The sequence below is a fragment of the Schistocerca piceifrons genome, chromosome 8 (genome assembly GCF_021461385.2).
Source record: "Schistocerca piceifrons isolate TAMUIC-IGC-003096 chromosome 8, iqSchPice1.1, whole genome shotgun sequence".
NCBI lineage: Eukaryota > Metazoa > Arthropoda > Insecta > Orthoptera > Acrididae > Schistocerca > Schistocerca piceifrons.
In genome coordinates, this window is record NC_060145.1 from 6,171,536 (window position 1) to 6,196,960 (window position 25,425).

General features: G+C 40.3%; 1 protein-coding gene across 2 annotated transcripts in view; it reads right to left on the reverse strand.

The window, feature by feature from the left end:
* LOC124712545 (protein argonaute-2-like) overlaps positions 1 to 25,425 on the reverse strand; it is a 303,522-nt gene that overhangs the window by 257,604 nt on the left and 20,493 nt on the right. The window contains exons 3-4 of one of the 2 annotated variants that reach the window (XM_047242853.1): positions 23,286 to 24,122; positions 13,166 to 13,373 (exon numbers count right to left, since the gene is read on the reverse strand). In XM_047242853.1, the coding sequence (XP_047098809.1) occupies positions 13,166 to 13,373; positions 23,286 to 24,122 (1,045 nt within the window). The remainder of the gene's footprint in view (positions 1 to 13,165; positions 13,374 to 23,285; positions 24,123 to 25,425) is intronic. The other variant, XM_047242854.1, reaches the window with a different exon arrangement.

A 25,425-nucleotide genomic window follows, 5' to 3' on the forward strand; every position in this document is an offset into this window, starting at 1 on the left:
CGTACAAGATGAGAAGGAACAACTTGCAATTCTGGGTGACTTTTCCAAAAATCTACCCGTTTTCCTAGACTTCTCAGTCCTTTTCCTTCACCCTTCTTCCTTCCCCTTCAACCCTTTTGCCTGAAGAAGGAGCCACTGGCTCCAAAAAGCTTGCCAATTACAAAAGTCTTTTACGAGTGTGTTTTGCCACCATTTGGTGAATAGATTTTTTAACTATCCAGTTAAATAATTTGGATAACAGTAGGGAATTTTAAAGCGCAAAAGCAATTTATTAAGGGGAAGTTGGGAGGGTTAGATGTGATAATTAAATCAAAATAAAGAATTTAAGAATCACATTAAAAGTGATGATGAGACCTCTCAAGGGCTATAGAAGGAGATCAGCAATAAAGTAGATGCTGTACACAAAAAATTGGAGGATCGGAATAGTGCAGTGCAGAAGGATTTGGAGGAGATGATGGATGCTATGCACAGGGGATGTGTGGGGCAGCCAAGAGAAGCCAAAAGTTATACTGCGTCTGAAAATGTAGACATGATGAAACAGGGACTAGAGAATGAAGCAGAAGTTAGGGTGAAAGAAATCACATCTGTTAGGGTTCATTAAGCAATGTGGCTATGAGTCATGGAGGAGCAGTGGTTTCACAGTTTGTGGAGATCCCCAGGATATAAATTTTTGATGGGTGGAGTAATTACCATGTGATCAATTTGATCACCTCACGTACGGATTGTTTCATCGAGGTTACAGCTGATGAAGTGAAAGTTAAATTTGTAAGTTAGCAGTTAGATGGAAGTGTGTAAAAGTGAGTGGATCAGATTGTTGGTGCATTTTGTGATTACGCCACATTTGAGGCACTGCTGCTTAACAAATGTTGGGGTGTGGGGAAGCAGGTGCACCGGCTCAACGCTTTTGTCAACCAGCCATACCAACAACCTTGGCAACTTGTCCAAATTTTGCAAAGCAGAGCTGCAAAAGTTCATGCACTTAGGTGAGACACTGGGCATAACAACAGAAATTTCAACTCTAAAGAGGCAGCTGCCAGATTACTTGCAATGGATCTTGTGCACACCCTCACAGAGAGTGCTGGGGGGGGGGGGGGGTCCTTTATTTTATAGAGGGTTAGACAAAGCCATGCACTACTGAAGTAGTGGTGCTAAGCACAACTGAAGTAGTGGTGCTAATAGCCAGAGGAATTTCAGGAACAACAAAAATTGGAATGATGTGCAGAATGTTGATAGGAAGCAGTTTCAGCAAGATTTGGCAGCACTACCACTGGTGATCAGGTAATTTTTATCATATTCAGCAGCAGATGGTGATTGCAATTCAAATGATCATGTGGGATGTGCTGAGGTCATTCCAGAATTATTTTACGCAGCTTGCATGCAGGAAATGGAACCCGTCGCAGCTTAATCTTAAGTTGGGAGTGCGATGAGTGTAGTGTGTTCGGACATATTTTCTACTGACAAGCAACAGATGCCAGCAGATTCTATTACAGATGCAATGAGTGGCACGCCATGGCCTGATTGATAGAGGAATTATTTTGATATTGCAGACTGTCATGACAGCTTTCAAACGTTTGTCACTGTTAATGATGAATGACTAATTGCTGTCAGAAGTGTAAATTTGGATCGGATCAGTAAGGAAGAGTGTGAATTTGAGCCTAATGACTTTGTTTCACAAGCTAAATGATTAGTTTGTTGGCTCCACAAATGTGGGCAACAGAAAAGTTTAGTGATGCAAGGAAGTTATGTGGTTTGAGTGAGAGTCAGCCTACATTTCACACTGCCTTTGCTAAGATATTCAATAACAAAGTTCATGTAGAACCTACATATGAGCCTTGTGTAAATACTTTGTGTACTGATAGCTTCAAAGAAACAGAGAGCTCTGTTGGCAGAAACAGAGTTGCAAAGGGACTGTGTAGATAAAGTTCAACCACTCATAAATGTAGCAGTTAATAATGTTGCAGTTGACTGTCTCATAGACTCTGAGAGTGAGGTGTGTTGCATCCCAGAGCCATTTTTAATAACTTTAAGATACGAGATGGTAGCTTACTCTGTATCCAGCATTAAAATGAAAACAGCCACTGGAGGATATAGTATAGGCAAATAAATAATGAAGTAATATTTGAAGTTAAGATCGATGGAACGATTTTTCTTCAATTTAATCGTTGCACCAAATTTACGTACGAATATTTTGATGAGGATGGATTTTCTACCCAGGTATGGGTTTCAATATTTGTTTCAAGCAAAGGTTCAAGTAAATAAATCTTGTAGTGAACAGAAAGCAATTTAGATTCAAAGGGCCACTTGCAGGAGAGAATACGGCTGCACGTGTTCACACAGTTAAAAGGTCAGAATCAAATTTAGTGTGTTTAATAATTTTGTGTGTGTTCATTTGCATGTAAAAAAGTTATTAAAACTTCAAATTAATGTTGGCGTATGGAGGTGGGCTTCTGTTGAAACTGTGTATTTTACGATGTTTTAATAGATATGATTTAGGGAAATACTAGTGTATGTAGAGCTATTACTGTTGGAGTCTGTTTATTTGCATTGAAACGCATTATTCTTGGTAAGATGAAATTTTCTCAAGTGCACAGTGTTGTGATCATTGCTCTTTTGTAGTGAAGATTCAGATCACAGTCACCAGTGTGTCTGGTTTTTTTTTTTTTTTTTTTTTTTTTTTTTTTTTTTTTTTTTTTTTTTTTTTTTTTTTTTCCACTATGGCTGCTCTAGTGTTTGTTTCCTCTCGCTACTATTTTTCTATTGTATTGGTTTGGTCTACCAAGGGGAATTTGAATAGCTTTATCTTTGGGGAAGTACAAAAAATTGTTTTTCAGGCAGTTGACTGGATTCAATTATTTCTTTATGACGATATTGTCTGGCTGGCAAGGCATCACAACAACACTGCAGTGCTGGTTCCACTACGTATGTTACCATTAAAAGAAGATTCACCCAAAGGATTTCCACAGCAAAGTTGTTCATTATGCTATGTGTCTCAAATGTGTGTGTGTAGTGTTGTGATTGTTTTGCAAATTTTGAACTAGTGTAGAGTACCACTAATGATAAACTAAAAGACCGAAAAAGACACATCATGCCAAGAATTTTTTTTTTTAATTCATTATTATGTTATGTTCTATCTGCTCATTCAGAGTGCAGACACTGAAATGACAATACAATACACTGTCCATCTGATGACATTTCTTTGCTTACAGAATGTTACTCATGACACATGAACAGACAAACATTTACATTAGTTTGTTTTTTATGTTTTATTACTAAAACTTGTAGGTCAACAAATTTTAAACTGCTACATTTGCAAATTTAATTGTTAGCTTTTAATGCACCACACATGCTATCCATAACCAAGTGCAGAATTTTACTCCCTATTTGCACATGCTTTATTCTTGCTGAATATTTGTGCCCTTCCTCGGGAGGATCATTTTTTGTTGGTGTTACTAAATTTAACTCATTCACTGCATGAGATATAAGTTAATTAGAGATAACGTCACACAACAAGTTGTTTCGGCATAGTGCTTCATTTGTATCACACATGCACGGCTCTCATGAGATGACTTTGTGCCTCTCGTTGGTTTACGGGTGTGAGGGGGAGGGGGTGGGGGCGAGGGGGTATACTGCTCACAATTCAGTGCCTCACTTCTGCTGAGTGGAGTACAGACCACTTACCTAATCACATCAAAAGTCTGACAGATAGCCATGTAGCATTTAAAAGGAAATTAAAAGAATTTCTTAATCGCAACTCCTTCTACTCATTAGATGAATTTTAGGATGTAGTAAGTGGGTAACTTCCCCACAGGCCATTGGAAAGTTTCAATTGCTTTGTAATCATCTGCACATAAGCAATGCAAACTATAGTAGGTAAAGAGACGCATCAGGTATTATGTGAAAGAGGGTTGAGTTACACATCTAATGATATAAAGATGTCATCTGAGAGTTTATATAAAAGAAGTTACAGAGACAAATAGGAGTTATTTATGAAGTATGCAATTTCTTATTTAAAATGTAATTCAACACCAAAGAGACTGAGCATTCAAATTATTGTTTTTAATGAGAGGCATCAACCAAGGTAATCATATGACCCACAACTCTGATGAGAGAGTCCATTTAATTGGAAATTAATTCAATTCAGGATAATTTACACACGGAGAGAGATACAATGATAGCATGGCAGTATGTGCTGGCAGCAGACACTGGTAACTCCACACACTATTTGCATTGTAAGATTATTGTTTTTATTAACCATTTGTATTGTTTAATGTTAAATTTACCAAGTTTTTGCCCATAGTTTGAATTTCATCAAGGATATATAAATTCTGATGATAGCAATGAAAATAGAAGGCAAAATCGGATGACAATGATACGGCATTTGTGAGTGCAAACTAAATAAATAAAGATGCCTCAAGCATAAACAATTTTCGCCACTGAAAGCCCAAATTGTGAATAACTAAGCTCTAATGTATGGACAAACTATGATACTTAGCAAAGTTTCTCATGGTCTGTCTGTCTCTTTGGTTGGTATTTGGCAGCTGCTCTGTCGATGTTCGGATGTGTGTAAGAGAGTCTGGCTTTTGAGGTCTTTCGGTCAATATTTAGGCTTAGTTTCTGGCACAGTCACAGGAGAGAATTATTCTGACTCAGTTTGGACTCTGACAGTTCCTTTTTTAGTGTGCCACAGCAATTAGTGGAAATGTTATTTGAATTTCATATCTTATCAATATACAGGATCATTAATTGTCATGTCAGTTAGTTAGCTCTGAATGACAATATTTATTTGTAATTTGTAGGTGTGAACACAGATTGGTGTTTTTAAGCTAGTTTATATTTATTAAATTTATAGTGGATTATTAACCACCACTGGGCCTTGAATCGTATCATTCTATGCTGCACAATAACTTGTGTGTATCATCAGAGAACAATAATGTGTGTTGACTGGACAATAAATCTGTTTTGTTAAAACTTAAATCACTTATAGATGTGTTAGTGATTTAGAACCTGCAACTATGTTGCAGCCTAGCAGTTGCTGGAATTCTGACCAGTTGTCAATAACCTTTCTACAATTTTAATTTTAAATTAAAGTGACACATTTTGGGTAAAAAAAAATCTTCGCCTACATGAACAGAAACAGGGTCCTATATATTGTTTGCTATAATTTGTGACACACAATGAGAAACAAATGTGCTAATGTACCTTCCACAAATCCCAAGTGACATGATTGTAATGGATGTAGAATGAATCAAAATTTTTTTAAACATATTCTCATTTAAAAGGCAGTAAATACTAAATAGAAAATCACTCTACAACAATTATTTGCAATCATCACATTAGTGCACTCAATCTGTACAGAAGTCAGATTGTACTAATACTGGCATTATTCTGGCAAATTATTGAAAATGTGTTTTCTTGAATAATGGACACCTTCTTGGACCAAAGCAAGTGACTTCAAATGTTTGTGAACATTATTCTTATTTCTAGTATTGATTCCATGAAATCAGCTATTGGTTTCAAAAAGAGATATTTTTAAATTTCATTAAGGTCGAAAAATCACTTTAGACTGGTGACCCATCAACCTCTTTGAGACTTTCACAGTAGAATATTAAGCTCAATCTACATAGTGTAAATTAATATTATTCCTACTTCTAATACTGTGGTTGTTAATTTCCCAGTTAATCCTAAATTCACTCTTCTTATTAATGACATATCTTTACTAAGTAAATATGTGGCACCTATATGTACGAATGCCATGGTCCCTGAAGGTGCTTCTGCAAGATGTTCAGTTACAACTTCGTGAAACATTATTGTGGTATATTCCCATACTATAAATACTTCTTCGAGCTTAGCTGTGTTGCCACAGGAGATTGTACGGTATGCTAGCAGACCTATCTGCAAATCAACACAATGAGAGACTTGAGACAGTTTGTTATCAATCTGGATGCCCATGAACTTTACGTATGGGGTTACGTTTAGTGTATGCCTATTCATTTCTATTAAGGTACTTTTAAGTAATTTTTATGTTTCTGAAATTGTATAATATGAGTCTCTGTAAGACTGAGGGATAAATTTTCTGCTGGAAGCCAATCTCAAGCCTGATCCATAATTCTCCTGGTTATGCCAGGTATGGAAATGTTTGGGCCTTTTACCAATTTATTTGTGTCAGCAGCAGCCCTTACAATTTTTGAAGAGCCTTCATTCTCTCGGGAATCTCATCAATGTAGGTCACGAATAGGAGTGGGCCAAGCACTAAACCTGCATGACTCCAGATTTAATGTGTCCCCTAATATGCATTCATTCTTACTCCTGAAATGTAATTTCTTACTGTAAACTTCTATTTTCTATTGTTAAGATATGATGCCATCCATATATGAGAAATGCCTTTTGTTGCAACTCACTCTCCTACAGCAACAGTTATTGATTAGACACATAAATGTACAAAGCAGTATGAACATAGGTTAATAATTTCAAAACAACATAAAATGATTTTCCCGAGCTGTAATGAAATTTATGAATTTGTACAACTAATTTACTGTACACGCACAATACATGGCAGGCTCATAAAAGACCTTCTTTCCTTTACTCTCTCACTTCAGTAAAAACAGTTCTTCATCATGCACCCCACTGAAAATAACTGACCAAAATCGCACACAGAACCTTGTATAGCACAGTTCCAATCTCCCACCAGTGGTGATACTGTTCCCCTTCCACTCCGTCATCTCCTGGTTATCTTTCACGAATTACTTATTTCTAATTTGGTCTCACCTTTTTTTTTTCTAAATACCTCCCCAGTGATTCCAACATCACTCTTTATGAACCTTCTAGAAGACAAAGACTCCACCAAAGTGGTCATGAATCATTGTAACTAACTAGCTGATGGTCTCCGTTAAATTTCCAACAACTTTGCATACAAACCTTACAATCATGACCCCACCCCAGAAGTCCAAAAGGCTCTCCAGCAGCTCCTCGTGGCCTCAGGCCCGCAAAAAATCCTGACATCTCAATGCAGCTCCCTCCTCACATCAGCAACCACCACACTCCTACCTACTACCTATTCTGCAAACTCCAGAAAAGCCAGCGCCACACTCTCTACTGGTCATCCCATGATAGCTGGGTTCATTGTTACCACAGAATAAACCTCTGCCTTTGCTGACCAACATCTCCAAACTATTTTCCATAACCTCCTGTTCCACGCGTAAGACACTGATCATTTCCTTCACCACCTTTCCACAGTTCCTGTCCCATTACCATTAACATCCTCGGCCACTGTGGAAGCGACATACTTATACACAAATATCCCCGAGCCTGTGGGCCTATGGCTCTGGAACACTGAATTCCCTGACACTCAATTATTGCACTTTCAAAGGCAAAGTACATAAACAATCCATTCTTCTACCATGGCACAATCCTGTTCCAACTTATTTACAGGTCACCTGGAGGAATCCTTCCTATTAGGTCAATGCCTAAAATCCCTTATGTGGTTCGGATTCACTGATGACATTTTCATGATATGGATTCAGGGTGGAGAAAACCTTGGCTCTTTCCCCATAACCTCAATACCTACTTCTAAATCCACTTACCCTTGTCCTTCTCAACTCAACTAGCCACCTTCCTGGATGCCAATCTTCACCCATCAGATGGCTCCATAAATATGTCTGTTCATATCAAGTGTACCAACCACCAACAGTACCTCCACTTTGACACTTGTCATCCTTCCCATGTCTAGAAGTCTCTGCCTTACAGCCTCGTCACATGAAAACGCTGCATCTACAGTGGAAAGCTGGAGTTGTCAAAATATACCTATAACATTACAAGCCTTTATTGACAGCCAATATCCTACCCAGCTCATCCAAAACAGACTCTCATGCCATCTGCTCCTCTGACAACCAGTTAGCTTGTTAACCAGCCACTGACCAAAACTCCTCTGATCACTCAATATCACCCTAACCTTGAAAAGCTCAAGCACGTCCTTCACCAGGACTTTAATTATCTCTCATTGTACTCTCGGATGAGGGATATCCTAACCAAAATCCTGGTCACATTACCCAAAGTAGTGTTCTGCTAGCCACCCAACCTACAGAATATCCTTGTCCACCATCACTATTCCAATCTTGCTCCCAATCCTACACTCCATAAGTTGTTCCCTTGTGATCAACCCAGGTACAAGACCTCTCCCATACAGCCACCCACCACTGCCCACCACAGTCCAGACACAAGTTGTGACGAAGCAACCTAGGATATTTTTACTTCCCCTCTTGCTTTGCCATCTGCCTCCTTAAATTCATTTTTTTCATTTTTTAACTAATTAGCATTAACATAGGTGAGTATAATCTGCATGTTCATAAATGAAAAAGGTTGGCCATTAGTCTTAAAGAACATAACACCAGATCTAATTTTGTGCTTAGTTTTATGTATGTAATTGATGTTCTACTTTATTTTGATTGTTACTAGTTAGTATCTTTCATAATAGGGCGAAATCAATAATTGTTTCGTAACTTCAATTCTATTATTGGCATATAAACAAATATGAATTCTCCAATAATTGTAAACATTTGGAAGATGAAATGCTAGTATTCTTAAAGTATCTATTTGGCTTTAGCCAGAAACATGTTAGCAAAGCCAGCCCTTAACTAATTCCAAAGTAATTAATAGTTTTGTTTGTGTAACTATATTTGTTAATTTCATGATCCAAACAAATAATTCAGTCTAACTCTGGTAGTGGAAGTAACTTTTAAACAGAACCAATTTTTCAATGCATTCAGTCAATTGAATGAAGTAAGTTTTAATTGTAATTTCTGTAAATTTAACTTCGAACGATGTGTAGTTTCAGTACCTATTATTGCGAGGATATATAAGGGCCTGGTTTTTGGTCACGAGACAGTCATTCCACGGCTGAGTTTCAGCCAAGGAACCTGTGTTGGTTAGAATGACAACAATGCATCGACTTAACAGTGAAATAAGTGTTACACTAATAGGCTGTGTGTTAAAGCAATGACAATGTCTGTTCCATATGTATCTGATTATTCTGAAAGAACTGTGAATTATGTGGTTATGCATTTACTGCTTGTAGACAGTAAACTATTATAGCAATATGTGGATGTTCACCTGCAAACTATAATAAGGCTTATGGGAAGTCAGAACAATATTGCACTGGCCATATATAACTGTGTATTATTGGGGGGGTTGTGAAAAGTGAAAGTAAAAGACTATGAAACACAACAGTGCATCTGTCAGCTATATTAGTTACAGTAGACAGTACTGCATGTCCAGCCCATATGTTTTCAGCCAGTATGTCGACATTGAGGACAACAAACAAAGAAACGATGTAGGCAAACTGCTACAAAGTATTTACTACTCTACATGTCAGGGCCACATGAGAAAGCAGCCATTTTGTATATGAGTATTACTGTGCAACATTCTACATGGGCATGACAGGTAACCAACTGTCTACTCGCACGAATGGGCACAACCAAACTGTGGCAAACCACAAACTGTTGGCAAACATGCTGCGCACTACAACACAAATGACTTTAACAGCTACTTCACTATGCAAGTCACTGGGATACTCCCTTGAATTTTCACCGTGTGGAGGGGGTGAAAATTCAAAAGTGAAAATTGAAAATAAAAAATATCTTCCAGGCAGAAATTCCAATATACATACAAGTACTAAGGATAGTAAGTTTCAGAACTCCTGTTTAACTCCAAACCTGATGGTATTTCATCAAAATGTACAATCACTATCCAACAAAGTAAACGAATTTCAAATTTTGTTAGAAAATGACATGAAAAACACCTCTGTACTATGTTTTGCTGATCATCGGCTTGACAAAGAGAAACTTGATATGCTATGCATTCCAAATTTTGTATTGGGTAGTTATTTTTGTCAGAAATTGTATAAACATGGTGGTAGTTGCATTTATGTTAAAAATAGGGGAGCTAAAATCAAAATCTGGCACTGACAACATACCAGACCACATCATTAAAAAATGTGCACCCTTAGGTGTTAGGCCCATGGTAGACATATGCAATAGTTCACTTTCTCAGGGAATCTTCCCAGAAATGTTAAAAATAGCTAAAGTGAAGCCATTATACAAACAGGGTGAAAAAACAGATATAACAAATTATAGGCCAGTCTGTCTACTATCTGTTTTTTCCTAAAACAATTGAAAAAAAAATCTTTTATAAAAGACTCATAGATTTCATTGAAAAAAATAAACTTTTCTCAGCTACACAGCATGGTTTCCGAAAATGTAAATCCACTGAGACAGCTATTATCGATTTCTTAAATGAAGCTCTAAATGCATTAGATAAAAAAGAACACATAGCAGCAATATTCCTAGATCTTTCAAAAGCATTTGACATCATTAACAATGGTCTATTGCTTAGAAAGCTAGAAAATGTTGGTGTCAGAGGCCCAACCTATGAGTGGGTAAAGTCATATCTACAAAACAGACACCAAATAGTTGAAGTCTTGTACAAAAAAGGAAAAAATTTAACTTCCTATCAATCAGAAAAACAGTTAAATACGGTGTGCCGCAGGGTTCCGTACTGAGACCAATCTTGTTCTTGCTGTTTGTAAATGACCTGGAACCATCCAGCCCTCACTGTAAGTACATTAAATGTGCCGATGATACAAATACACTTATCAAAGGAAAGGCCCCAGAAGAGCTCCAACATGAAAAAAAAAGAGCACTTCACATGTATCAGAATGATTCCCAATGAACAACTTAATAACAAACACACATAAAACAAACACTATGCATCAATATAATAGAGGGAAACATTCCACGTGGGAAAAAATATATATAAAAACAAAGATGAGGTGACTTACCGAACAAAAGCGCTGGCAGGTCGATAGACACACAAACAAACACAAACATACACACAAAATTCTAGCTTTCGCAACCAACGGTTGCCTCATCAGGAAAGAGGGAAGGAGAGGGAAAGACGAAAGGATGTGGGTTTTAAGGGAGAGGGTAAGGAGTCATTCCAATCCCGGGAGTGGAAAGACTTACCTTAGGGGGAAAAAAGGACAGGTATACACTCGCACACACACACATATCCATCCACACATACAGACACAAGCAGACATATTTAAACACACTATGCATCTACACACAGTGCAGAATAAACATCCTTTAACTGCAACCATAGAACTGTTAGGCAAAAGATTTGAAATTGTAAATAACACCAAATTTTTGGGAGTTTGGATCCAAGATGACCTAAGATGGCAGAAACACACACAACACCTATGTAGTAAATTAAATACCATTTTTTATAGTATAAAAATTCTTGCTGGATGCACATCAATGCAAGCCATAAAAAATGTGTACTATGCCCAAGCGGAATCACTACTAAGATATGGTTTAATTTGCTGGGGGAAATTCACCACCCAGCAAAAGCTGTGAATAAAAAAGAATTATTAGAGCCATGGAAGGCTCAGCACTTCAATCTTCATGCAAACCCTCATTTAAAAAGCTTCATATTCTTACATTACCATGCCTATATATCCTAGAAACAATAATGTTTATAAGGAAAATCGTAAATGAAAATAGCAAGATTGCTCCAAAAAAAAATATCCATTCATACAACACAAGGAATAATCAAGATTTACATATGCAATTTTCACATACAACACTAAAACAAAAAGGATCCTAAAAAAGCAGAAAAAAACTATATAACAAACTCCATAAAAAACATTAAGGCAATAACTGGCATGCATAAATTCAAAACTGCAGTGAGTGACTACTTGCTACAGAATCGCTACTATAGTGTTGATGAATTTTTATCTACAATTTAAATATGTGAAAAATTTAAATAGTTTATACAATTAAGGCCAAAATAACAAATGTGTACATGTAGATTTATCTGTGTATATGTGGTCTATGTGTGTGTCTGTATAATCAAGGCCAAAAGTATGAAATGTGTGCGTGTAAAATTTATTTGTGTATTTGTGGAATGTTATTCCCATATGTTAGAGTTATATTGCTGCAAATTATTTGACTTGTCCTATATCATTATGTACCCCTGTACAGTGTATGATTCACAGGACCAATAAATATACAATACAATACAATACTTCCAGAACAACTTTCTCTGAACTACGCAGATGGGAATTGTCTGTCCAGCATATCTTGTGCTTCACAATGCCCTTGGCCGAAACCTCCACTAACTCTCACCACCCACTGCCTCACCTTAGCTGCTCCCTTCTCTCTTCTGCCCACACCACTCTTCCCTCATCCATACTGTGTACTTCCATCTCCTGCCATTCTTCCTCCCCTTCCCTGTTCCCTACACTATGTGGGCATGCTCTCTCTCTCTCTCTCTCTCTCTCTCTCTCTCTCTCTCTCTCTCTCTCTCCCCCCCCCTTTCAACCCTCTCTCCCTGTCTCTCTTCCCTCGTCTCCACCCTTCATCTCCACTTTTTCTTCTTTCCTATTCTTCTCCACTCTCTCTCTCTATCACTTATATGACATACCCTCTGCACTACTTTCATCTTTCGTCTTGCTGTGCAGCAGCTGAGTTACCTTTTGACAGACCTGCCTTATACTGTCCCAATACCTCTCCTTACCTCATGCATCCTTCCCTAACCCCCCCCCCCCCCCTCCCTAAATCTACCAAGGCAACTGCTCCCAATATTGAATACTCAACCCCCAAGTGTTTGCGTTTGGTTTTCTGTGTGTGTGTGTGTGTGTGTGTGTGTGTGTGTGTGTGTGTGTGTGTGTGTGTCCATAAACTTTGGCTAAAGCGCAAAGTGAGAGTATAGTAAGGGTAAGAACTCAAAAGCTAGTGTGAAAAATGTTTTCTGTTGCATGTTTCTATGTGCCACACACCGGTCAGCTATTGGTGAGTGGTGCCTTTCCTTTATTACACATAATGGAACCAAAAGCTAGCCCAGCTTTTGGAACTTTTAACTCTTCCTTAGAGAGAAAGAGAGATTCACTTGGGAAGGTCAGAAAGGAAGTAGAGGCCACACAGACCAAACAATGTCAGGGATCCATATATTGAAACATTCCCAAAAGCGGTTGTAGCAAATGGAAATGAATTCTGTTGTTGTCAAAAGCAGTAGTAGTAAATGAAACTGAATTCCGATATGTCTAACATCCAGATGTGTTAAATTAATACCACATTAATATTGTTTCAGAAGAAATATTAAATGTTCTTACCTGAATAGACGTTTAGGGCGGTCAGGACTGATTGCCACATCATAATGCATGACAGTCTTGTTCTTCAATTTACTGAGGTCTAGTCTAAAATGATTTGTGTCGACCACTGTTTTCCTGCCCTTTGAACCTCCTTCAAGAATGTTAGGGCGAACTGGTATATTTATAGTGTCTAACGACAAATTTTTCATTTTCTGAGCAATGTCATCATCTGTAAAATAAAACCATAAGGAATTTTGTTGGAAAAAAACAACAGATTCACTAAGCAGCTTATACAAAAAAAACAGTGCATACTACATTTCTCTAATCAGGATGTTATCAAAATAAAAATAAAGTACAATGCAATACTGATTTAGTACTATCACCAGGAGAGTGCAATGTCCTACAATAAGTTTGAAAAACTTGAAGTAATTAATACACTCACACTAACAAAACTATTTTTTTTTTTTTTTACAGACACTGCACTTTCTGTCCTCAGCATTAATTTTTTCTCCACTTGCAATGAAGTTCATTAAAACTTTGCTCAATATAATGTGATGAAGTACTTAAAAATGTGTAATTTGGTTATCCATCCATACATAAAAAAATGTATGCGTGCGTGTGTGTGTGTGTGTGTGTGTGTGTGTGTGTGTGTTTTCTCCACATCCCCTCATGAAACCATGGGACAGATTTCAATCCCATTTTGCTACACGTACCCTCACTATCAGGCAACAATCACCGTCGAGGTACGAATTACATACCTATTATAGTTAAGGAGATATGAAGTCATAAAGAATGAGATGCATGAAAAACTGCCACATCATGTGTGATGTTTAAATGTATTACTTCTTTGCTACAACTGTATTCACAGTAAACTTCATAGGCTGATCCACATAAGCTGCCAAATGCAGCTATAAAAGTATATCATGATACCACACAGTTCTGGAGATATGATGTCATAAACACTGAGATGGGTGAAATGCTCCCATGTCATGCATGACATTTAAATTTATTACTTCTTTTCTACTAAATCTATTCAGAACACTTTTTGCAAACAGTATTCACATATGCCACTGAATGTAGCTCCAAAATTATATCACTGGATGAAACATAGACCAGGAGATATGATGTTATAAAAACTGAGATGCATGAAAAACTGTCACATCATGTGTGACATTTAAATTACTACTTCTTTGCTACTATCTCTATTCACAATAAATTTCACTGACAATATCCACATTATGTAACTGAATCATTCTACAACACACAGTTCAAGAGATGTGACTTCACAAACACTGAGCTACATGAAGAAAATACCATATCATGCAAGAAGTTTTAATACATTTATTCTTTACCACTATGACACTCATATAGTTCAATCAACTTAAGAAATCCCTGCACCTGGTAGTGTTTTTGAAAAAATTCAACTGAGAAGTGCAAATGGCTGCAGGTGAAAACAACAGCCATCTATAGCGCTATGAAAAGGCATTGTTATAGAGGCCTTTCCAAAATCACATTATACACACATGAAGCAGCTGTACCCAGCATACAGAAACTGTCTGGGTACAGAAACTGTCTGGAATCACGTGTCTTAATTCGGATACTGTACTTATACGTTTGTACATAATGCATATTTCATTGTGTGACTGTTTCATAATTTCAAACACGTTTTCATGAATACAAGGAATGACTTTTTTTCAATACTTGATACTTGACAACAAACACAGTTCTCTTTTTGTTTCTGCTTCTAATATAAAAACTGGCAATATGAATACCTGAGCAGTGCCGTGTTTGTCATTTTTAGAGTCTCCTCAGTGGGTGGCTGTATCACGCATGACCATCGGCTTGAATACATTGTCCAGTCCCATTAATGTGAGCACTTGGTAAAAGTTCGAATAACTACCTTGCACAGTACGGACTGCTGCGAGGCATGCAGGAAGAGAGTCAATGAGGTTCTGGACGGTACTGACAGGCATGTGGAGGCATGCCAATCCCAGTGCTGTTGCCAGCTCCACTAGGTTTCTTTGTCGAGGATCCCTGGTGCGAACAGCTCGATTGAGATGGTCCTACAAATTCACAATTGAGTTTAAATCCAGAGGGTTTGAACCACACTCATATACTGTGAGCTGTTGTGACATGTTGCATTGTCCCACTGGTAGATTCCGTTGAGGCAAGGAAAAACAAACTGCACGTACGGATGGAAACGGTCCCCAAAGATAGATGCATACTTGTGTTGATCCTCTGTGCCTCCCGGAATGATGAGATCACACAGGGAATGCCATGAAAACATTCTCCAGACCGTAACACTTCCTCCTGTAACCTGGGACCTTTTGATGAGTTTTGCGGGGTATTTGATTTCAGATGTTTCACATCATATATGCCAATGGCCGTATGTCCAATAGAGCTTAAAACATGATTCATCTGAAAAGTCTACATGTTGCCACTCAGTGGACATCCAGTTGCATTACTGAGATGCAAATTCCAGCCTTCATCGCTGATGAACAGCAGTCAGCATAGGGGCACGATCCGTGCGCTTGCTGTGGAGGCCTGTACACAGCAACATTCGCCAAAAGCAGTCGATGAGGAGACACTGTTGGCAGCCTCTTGGTTCATCTGGGCAGTCACTTGCTTAACAGTTGCATGCCTATTCGTGCATACACATTTCTGTAGCCGTCACTGACCTCTATGGACCACAGTGTACCACAGCTACCTTCGTGCCCAGCTTGGATAGTTCCACTTTGCCACGCACAGTACACCTCGACTACTGTGGCATGTGAACAGTTTACAAACTTAAGCGTTTCAGAAATGTTTCCACTCTTGGCCCAAAAGCCAAAGATTGTGCACTTTTGCTCATCAGGTAAATCACTCCATTTCTGCATTAGGATAACAACTGCACTGTTTTCCACATCCCCCAGACACATTTTATATATCTTCCATTACTAGTGCTGACATCTGCCATCTGTGAATGGTTACTGCTCAGTGATGATGAACATAGGCAGTGGTCACATTAATGTGAATGGACTGAGTATAGCAAACAGCAAGTGGCTAGTCAATGCCCTTGAACCATCTAACAAATGACCATCTGCCTGGCTAGACATCCTGCTCACCACCATTCCATTACAATTATGTATTCCATTTCAGTCCGTTCCCTTGCCAATTTGCTTGTTTTCGTATCTTTATCAATCTGAGTTACTTAACAGCCATTTTATATATCAAGTAATTCGATAAATGAAAAATATTAGTCACCAAGAAATGAAAAATCTTAGTCACCAAGCAACAGCAGGAGAACACACATATAAAGGTGTTAAAACCTGCAAGCATTAGGAGCCAGTGGCTCCTTCTTCTGGCAGAAGGGTGATGGATGAAGAAAAAGGACTGGGGAAGTTTAGGAGGTGGAATGAGTTCAGAAAAATCGCACAAAACCCCAGGTCAGGGGAGACTTACCAGACGGGATGAGAAGGAAATGCTGAACACATATAACATCCTGCTCATTTTAGTTGCCATTTGTACATTGGTAATCGCTGTTGCCACAACTGCATCTTGACCACTGATACCAGTTTTGATGTGGACATCCTCAAAGAGGTGACATTTATTTGTTGTCATTAGATCCAATACATTTCCACCTCAAGTGGGGTTCCAAACTACGTGTTCTAGGTAGTTTGCAGAGAATGCATTTAATATTGTTTCTCGGGATGTCTTTCTAACAATACTGTAATTTTCCCAATTGATTTTTTGAATGATTAAAGTCTCCATTGATGATTACAGTATGATTGGGGAACTTACATACAAGTGAACTAACATTTTCTTTAAGTTTTTGGTTACAGCAAGAGACGAGTCTGGTGGGCAACAAAAGGATCCAATTACCATTTTATGCCCACACCTGATACTGAGTCTTACCCACAGAATTTCACATGCAGGATTTGAGTTTCTAGTCAACTGTGACTACACCAGCTCCATTTCCCATTAGCCTATCCTTTTGATATACACTTAAATTTCCCCCCTAAATCTCACTCCTATTGGTTTCGGGTTTCAATCAGCTTTTGTGTACCCTGTATTATGTGAGCATCACTGCTTTTCAGGAGCGCATCAAACTCTACCATTTTTTTGTGACTGCTCTGACAGTTAACCACCATGATTTTAATACTCTCACCTGTGGAAGGCATTTCTTTCCCTCTAGCACTGATACTTCCAGGTTTCCTACAGCTGTCATTACCTGGATTGAATGGAGAGCTCCCTATTACAAAAAATCCTTAAGTGCACCCCACACACTGTCAGCTACTTGGGTAGCACAGCCTCTGATGTGTAGTGCACACCTGACCTATTTAGGGACACCCTACAGTTCTCAATCCTATCGCACTAGTCCAGGAAGTCACAGCCTATTTTCTCTCAGAATTTTCAAAGTCTCTGGTTCAGTCCTTCCACTTATCTAAGCACCAAGGAGCCATGCTGCAAACTGTGTGAGCTTTGTTGAAACTCCATGCGCAAGGCTGGTCTTCTGAACCTTCTCTGCTGGTCGTTGGAAAGATGGCTGGTTGGTTGGTTTAAAGAGAGAGAAGGGACCAAACTACGAGGTCATCGGTCCCTTGTTCCTAATAAAACAATGTCGCAAGGGTGAGAATAAAACGGACGAAACATATAACACAAAACGGAAAGAAAGGAAAAGCCACAAGAACAAAGGGAAGGCAACGAATACTAAAAGGAACAAAAGAGGACAAGAAAACAAGAGAGAGACGCTAGAAACAGAAGGAAATAAAACATGAAAGCAGACTACAGTGGCTGGCCAACCATGAGAATAAAAAGGAAAAGCCAGCCACTCTGCAACACATTAAGACCTCCACCCTAAAAGCACTAGGGTGGAGGACACGAAGGGACAAAGGACGTGCGCTAAAACATACATAGAAGTATAAAACCCACTCTCATGGATAAATTGTAAAACTAAAGCTGCTGTGGAGGCATTGTTGCCCAACACCGAAGGCATGGTGCTGGGAAAGTTAAAAGTCTGCCGCAGAGCCACTAAAAGAGGGCAGTCCAGCAAGAGGCGGACGACCGTCATTTGGGAGCCACAGCGACACTGAGGTGGGTCCTCGCGACGGAGTAGGTAACCGTGCATTAGCCACGTATGGCCAATGCGGAGCCGGCAGAAGGACATCTGATTCCCTGCAAGAGGCCTGCATGGAAGACTTGAACACATTCAGTCTCCTTAATGACACGCAGTTTGTTGAGCGTGCTGTTATGCCATTCTGTCTCCCAAAGACGGAAAACCCCGCGGTGTAAGACGGAACGCAGGTCAGCTTCGGAGATGCCTGTCTCCAGAAGTGGTTTCCGTGTCGCCTGTTTGGCCAGGTTGTCGGCAAGTTCATTGCTGGGGATTCCGACGTGTCCTGGGGTCTACACAAACACCACCGAATGGTAGGACTGTTCCAGGGCATAGATGGACTCCTGAATGGATGCTACCAGGGGGTGGCAAGGGTAGCACTGGTCGATAGCTTGTAGGCTGCTCAATGAGTCAGTACACAGGAGAAATGACTTGCCAGGGCATGATCGGATGTACTCAAGAGCACGAGATATGGCCGCTAGCTCTGCAGTGAAAACACTGCAGCCAACTGGCAAGGAGTGCTGCTCAACATGTCCTCCATGAACTTATGCAAAGCCAATGTGACTATCAGGCATTGAGCCATCAGTGTAAACCACTTCAGAGCCCCAGAACAGGTCAAGAATTGAGAGGAAGTGACAGCGGAGAGCAGCGGCGTTAACGGAGTCCTTACGGCCATGCAAAGTCCAGACAAAGCTGCGGCCAAGGCGTACACCATGGAGGCATACGTGAATGGACCGCAAGTAAAGGTGGTAAAGTTCGGAGAGAAGGGACCACACACGAACCGCAATTGTTAGCGCCGATCTGGGCCGCCGATGTGGGAGATGGGCTGCCGCAGGCAGAAAAATGAGACAGTAATTCGGATGCTCAGTGGAGCTATGAATGTGTGCTGTGTAACTGGCGAGCAGCTGCGCACGTCTGATCTGCAGTGGAGGGACACCAGCCTCCACCAGTTCACTGCTCACCGGACTCGTCCTAAAAGCTCCTGTCGCGAATCGAACCCCACAGTGGTGCACAGGGTCGAGTAAATGCAATGCTGAAGGCGCTGCCGAACCATAAACCACATTCCCATAGTCAATTCGGGATTAGACAAGGGCTCTGTAGAGCTGCAGCAGCATACAACGACCTGCACCACAATTGGTGTTGCTCAGGCAACAGAGGGCATTGAGGTGCTTTCAGCACTTCTGCTTAAGCTGACGAAGATGAGGGAGCCAAGTCAATCGAGCATCAAAAACCAGTCCTACAAATTGATATGTCTCCACTACAGTGCGCGGATCATCATTAAAGTGTGGGTTCAGGATGAACGGTACGATGCCGACAAAAGTGCATGACACACGACTTTGTGGCTGAAAACTGGAAGCTGTGGGCTAGAGCCCACGACTGCTCCTTGTGGATGGCTCCCTGGAGGCGCCGCTCAGCAGCAACAGTACTGGAGCAGCGGTACCAAATGCAGAAGTCGTCTGCATACAGAGAAGGTGAGACGGAGGGCCCGACAGCCGTTGCTAGACCATTAATGGCCACTAAAAATAGAGAGATACTCAATACAGAGGCGTGTGGGACTCCATTCTCCTGGATACGGATGGAACCATGGGAGTCACACCAACTTGGACACGGAAAGTACAGAGCTACAGGAAGTTTTGGATAAAAATCGGGAGTGGTCCCCGGACACCCCACTCATACAATGTGGAAAGGATATGACGTAGCCAAGTCACATCGTATGCTTTATGTAAGTCAAAGAAGACAGCAATCAGGTGCTGCCATCTGGAAAAGGCTGTTCGGATGGCAGACTCAACCGATGCAAGATTATCAGTGGCAGAGCGACCCTGGCGGAAGCCGCCCTGACATGGAGCCAGCAAGCCATGTGACTCCAGGACCCAACCCAGGACACACCATACGTTCCAGCAGCTTACAAACAACGTTGGTGAGGCTGATGGGCCGATAGCTATCCACATCAAGCAGTTTTTATCGGGTTTGTTCACCAGAATGATGGTGCTCTCCCACCACCGCAATGGAAAGACATCATCACACCAGATACGATTGAACATGACAAGGAGATGCCGCTTGTAGTCAGATGAGAGATGTTTAATCATCTGACTGTGGATCCAATTTGGCCCATGAGCTACATCGGGGCAATGTGCAAGGGCACTGAGGAGCTCCCACTGTAAATGGGGTGTTATAGGATTCACTGCAGCGTGTAGTGAATGAGAGGACTTTCCCTTCCAGCCTCCGTTTGAGAGTGCGAAAGGCTGGGAGGTAATTCTCCAATGCAGAGGCTCAAGCAAAGTACTCGGCAATCGCGTTTGCATCAGTACATAACTCGCCATTTATGGTAACACCAGGGAAGCTGTTGGGGCCTGGTACCCAAAAAGACGTTTGATCTTTGCCCAGACTTGGAAAGGTGATGTACGGCACCCAATGGTGGAGACCTCTCTCTCCCAACGCTCCTTCTTCCATTTGTTTCATAAGGTAGCGAACACAGGCACAGAGCCGTATAAAGGCTATGAGGTGCTCCAGGGAAGGGTGCTGCTTATACCGCTCTAGAGCTTGCCGACGCTCCTTAATTGCTTCAGCAACTTCTAGCGACTGCCTTACGCCATGGGCACCCTAAAGAATGAGGGATTGCATTTTCTGCTGCAGGAACAATTGTGCTAGTCACCTGCTCAACCATCACATCGAAATTACCGTGTGGAGGAAATTCAGCGGTGACTGCAGGGAAAGAGGGAAGGAGAGGGAAAGACGAAAGGATGTGGGTTTTAAGGGAGAGGGTAAGGAGTCATTCCAATCCCGGGAGCGGAAAGACTTACCTTAGGGGGAAAAAAGGACGGGTATACACTCGCACACACACACATATCCATCCACACATATACAGACACAAGCAGACATATCTGCTTGTGTCTGTATATGTGTGGATGGATATGTGTGTGTGTGCGAGTGTATACCCGTCCTTTTTTCCCCCTAAGGTAAGTCTTTCCGCTCCCGGGATTGGAATGACTCCTTACCCTCTCCCTTAAAACCCACTTCCTTTCGTCTTTCCCTCTCCTTCCCTCTTTCCTGATGAGGCAACAGTTTGTTGCGAAAGCTTGAATTTTGTGTGTATGTTTGTGTGTCTGTCGACCTGCCAGCACTTTCATTTGGTAAGTCACATCATCTTTTTTCATATATTAATATTTCAACAAAATTTCTGGTGTAAATACCTATTAGAGAGGACAGTAGTAGCAGAAATGCTAAGAAGAATTTAGAGCATTAAGACTTATGCTGTGTTTGAGTCTAATATGCTAATGGTAAGGTAAATGCAAAATTATACATGTTTGTCCACATATATAATTTACAAAAACTAAGAAAAAATGAAAATATATGTCAGGCAGAAGTGGTGTTTATGTTTATGCTGAGACAGTAGAGCCCCAGAAATTCAAGCATCGGTATTTCATGGTTCCGTGCAATTTGAGCTGGCTTTAAGAAAATTAACATTTTACATAGAACTAGAGTAAAAACCTATTTTTGTACATTATCCGCATGTACGTTTTACACACTTTCGAATGTGCTGCGTTTTGAACTTTCTTTAAATTTTCCACATACAACACAGGTAAAACTGTTCCACTGAATGTTTTTGTTCATAATGCACAGAAATAACCTTGGGCTCAGATTTGTAATGCATTTCTATTACAGATGGACAGGTAACATTATGTTTTGCTTGCACTTTTTTTGTCAACCCTTCACTAATTGTGACAGCTTGACAATCAGTTGTACAGTACGTACCATCCTTATTGTTACCCCTACTGTTGAGCCTACTCAGCAACAGTGGTCATTAAAATACAGTGCATCTAAGTAAAAATATCGTACACATTCTAGAACATTAGCTAACTTTTATTGTATGTACAACAAGGAATTGCCTGAAGAAACCGTAACAGCGATCACTCACACCGGGGCTTTGGCAGTGCTACATGTGGCATTGTGTTATATCGAACAGTAAGTGGAAGCTACTCCAACTGACACCGTGGTTCGTGGAAGGTGGGTGTGACATTGCTGCTTAAAAAAAAGAGGTTGTTTTAAAACAAAGGACTATGGACATTTCTTTATAATGTAACTTATAGTTTTGTAACTTGGGAATGAGTGCCCATATATGTACATATAACACATGTATGTACTATATTGCTTACTTATTTATTTTTTAATCATTTTTGTGCTCATTAAATATTTATTAATGATTACCATTGATTTAGTGATACTTCTGTATAACATGAGTGTTTTGTAAGCCGAGGTAGTCTCAGCCCTGAGTAGCTTGAATTACTGGAGCTCTACTGCATCTGAAACACTCTGGAATGAACATTGGTGAGCAATGACACTTATAGTTCTATACTTTGCTGAAAGCATATTCCCCTAAATGAGCACTAAACAACTGAACAGTAGCAACTGTAACCTGCAACACTGATTTGACTACTGAATCCAACATTATATTTGAATATTGTGAGTTTCCATCCTATTTTACAAAATTACTACACAACAAAGCTTATTTACTACATAATATACATATATTTAGAAATTTTATTCAAGGAGGAAACTATTCTGAAAGTAAACACACACACACACACAATTGGTGAGGAAGAAGCAAATGACAATAACAATGTTGTGCATGTTTTAATTCCATATAGATGTGAAATTTTATACTTACAACACATTTATGCTATATTTTAATGTACCTCTGTCACAACTTCTACTTGATTAATCTGAATATGTATTTGTAATCACAATGAGATACGATTGTACCTGTGTGTGTGTGTGTGTGTGTGTGTGTGTGTGTGTGTGTGTGTGTTTTACTGTTAACTTGCTTAGGTCATCAATATTTTCTTTCTGAAGAAGACATTTTTATAAACATGGAAACCATGGTAAAGGAGTTTTAATAAACCGTCCAATTTGCAACTGAGGGCTGTTATTTCTATAAGAAGATACTAGTTTAGGCTTGCTACCACATAAAAGTGCATAAAACATCTGATTAGAAAAACTCAAAGAAAGATTCTGCAAGTTATTTTTCAACTGAATAGGAGAGTCTCTCACCTTTTTGGCTCTGTGGTTGCTGCTGCCTAGGTGTCTGCTGATGTGCTCCCTCCACATCCATTTGCTGTGCAGATGGTGGTCTCTGCTGCTGTTGTAGAGGTCGCTCCCTGGGTTGCATTTGCTGTTCATGTGGTGGTCTCTGCTGTTGCTGATGAGGTGGTCCACTATACTGCATTTGCTGTGCAGGCAGTGGTCCCTGCTGCTGTGGCAGCCCAGGTGGTGCACTGCTAGGAGCAAAGGCCGATTCCCTGGCACCAGGTGCACCCCGAGTTTGGAAAGTGTCTCCTGTTGGTGAGAATGCTTGAGGAGTGCCTCTCCCTCTCCCTCCACCTCTTCCTCTACCTCTCCCTCGCCATTCCTGAGCAGGTGTCTGTGACCAGTACTGCTGCTGCGACTGCTGGCGTTGCTGCCACTGATGAGGCGGCACACTACCCGGCTCAGCAGCAGCCACTTGCTGTGCAGCCTCCTGTTGTGGGGAAAACGGTCTCCTGTCACCACCATCGCGCCCGTAATCGCCACCACGGCCACGAGCACGACCACGACTGTGGCCGTGGCCACGATCTTGACCTCGGCCGTAACTGTAACCTCGGCCACGTTGAGGAGGAAATGCAGTTTGATCTGAGGGATATGCCACTGGTGGTGCTCTCTGCTGTGGTAACTGAGCTGCCCCAGCTTCCTGAATGGGTGGATGACGTGGCAAAGCTTCAGGCAGACGTTCAGCAACTCTTTGCTCTCGTGCAGGATGGGTAGCAGAAGCCACTGCAGATGCACCACTAGCTTCTCCCACTTCTTGTGCCTGTTTCACTGGCACCTTCTTCGTGGCTTGTCTATCTGAAACTAAAAACGCCAAAAAATATTAATATCCACCACAACTCTTGTATACAACACTCACATACTTTCAATAATAAATCATTTTTGTACACTGCAAAGGTGTCTTTCAAATCCCATATTATGTTGAATGTTTAATGTGCAACATTTGAACCTGTGCATGAAGGTAAAGCAATCTGAGAACATGCAGAATTACATTTACAACAACATGAAGTAAAATCAAAAGGCCCCCAATTTTTTGTTAAAAATGTTGAAATAATTAATTTTTGGGCCCCCATATAAAAATAATTTACTGTCAAATTTAATGACAACACTAGACCTTTTACCAAACAAAAGCATTCACTTGCTACTGATAAGCCTTATTGCAATAGCATTAACGCTATTAATTCATTCTTTTAATTAAGCACAGACATGTTATGCACAACAGTGAAACATAATTGTTTCAAAGAAAAAATGAAATAAATATGTATTTACATCATAATACCATACTGCACATTTGCAGTCGTGACACAATGATGGTGTTATACAACTGATATTTAGTCACTGCAAGGCAAAGGGCATACAAGAAATTCGTATCACTGCCATACCAAGTTAGCCGTGCCATCGGATCCTTATTAAAAGTTAAGAGACAACTAATGAAGAATGGAGTATGAATTAGGTTCAACAGAGGGTGTTTAAATGTTTATTTGCTTCCAAAGCGTCTACTTGTTGCACAATATTGAAAATGAACGTGTAGTCTGAACCATGCAGTCAGATATAAATAGCTGCATGGTCACAGCTTCTGAGCTATTCCAGGGCACCAATAGCAGCTATTGGGCTGCTGGGTGCCGCAGCTGCAGATCCAGTACGATACCCGTGCAACAGGGCACACTACGAACCATCCGGGGCCAGGGGATCGTCATCAGAAGCCACCACCAAAACTGCCCACCAGTGTTGCAGTAGCCATCCAGACGTTTAACCCTACTCTCCTCTCGTCTAGCCATTATTTGCTCCTTACATACTGCCAATGTACTGCACCTAGCGAATGTGTGTTACCCTGCTGGTTATCAGACATTTTTCTGGCTTATCTCTCTGGACTTGTGATTTGTGCATTTACTGTAATGACATATTCTTGGTCAATAAGCCATTGTCTGTGGTGTGTTATCATTATATGAGTTGTTACACAAATGACAATGAACTGACTGCACTGTGGGCACAGATGGTGTTGTGTTACAATTAACTTGAACTAAGCTATGATGAACTTGAACTGTGCTACAATGGATCTGTGCTGCAAGAACTCTTCAGATAGCAGCCTAATCAGTCATACTGCACC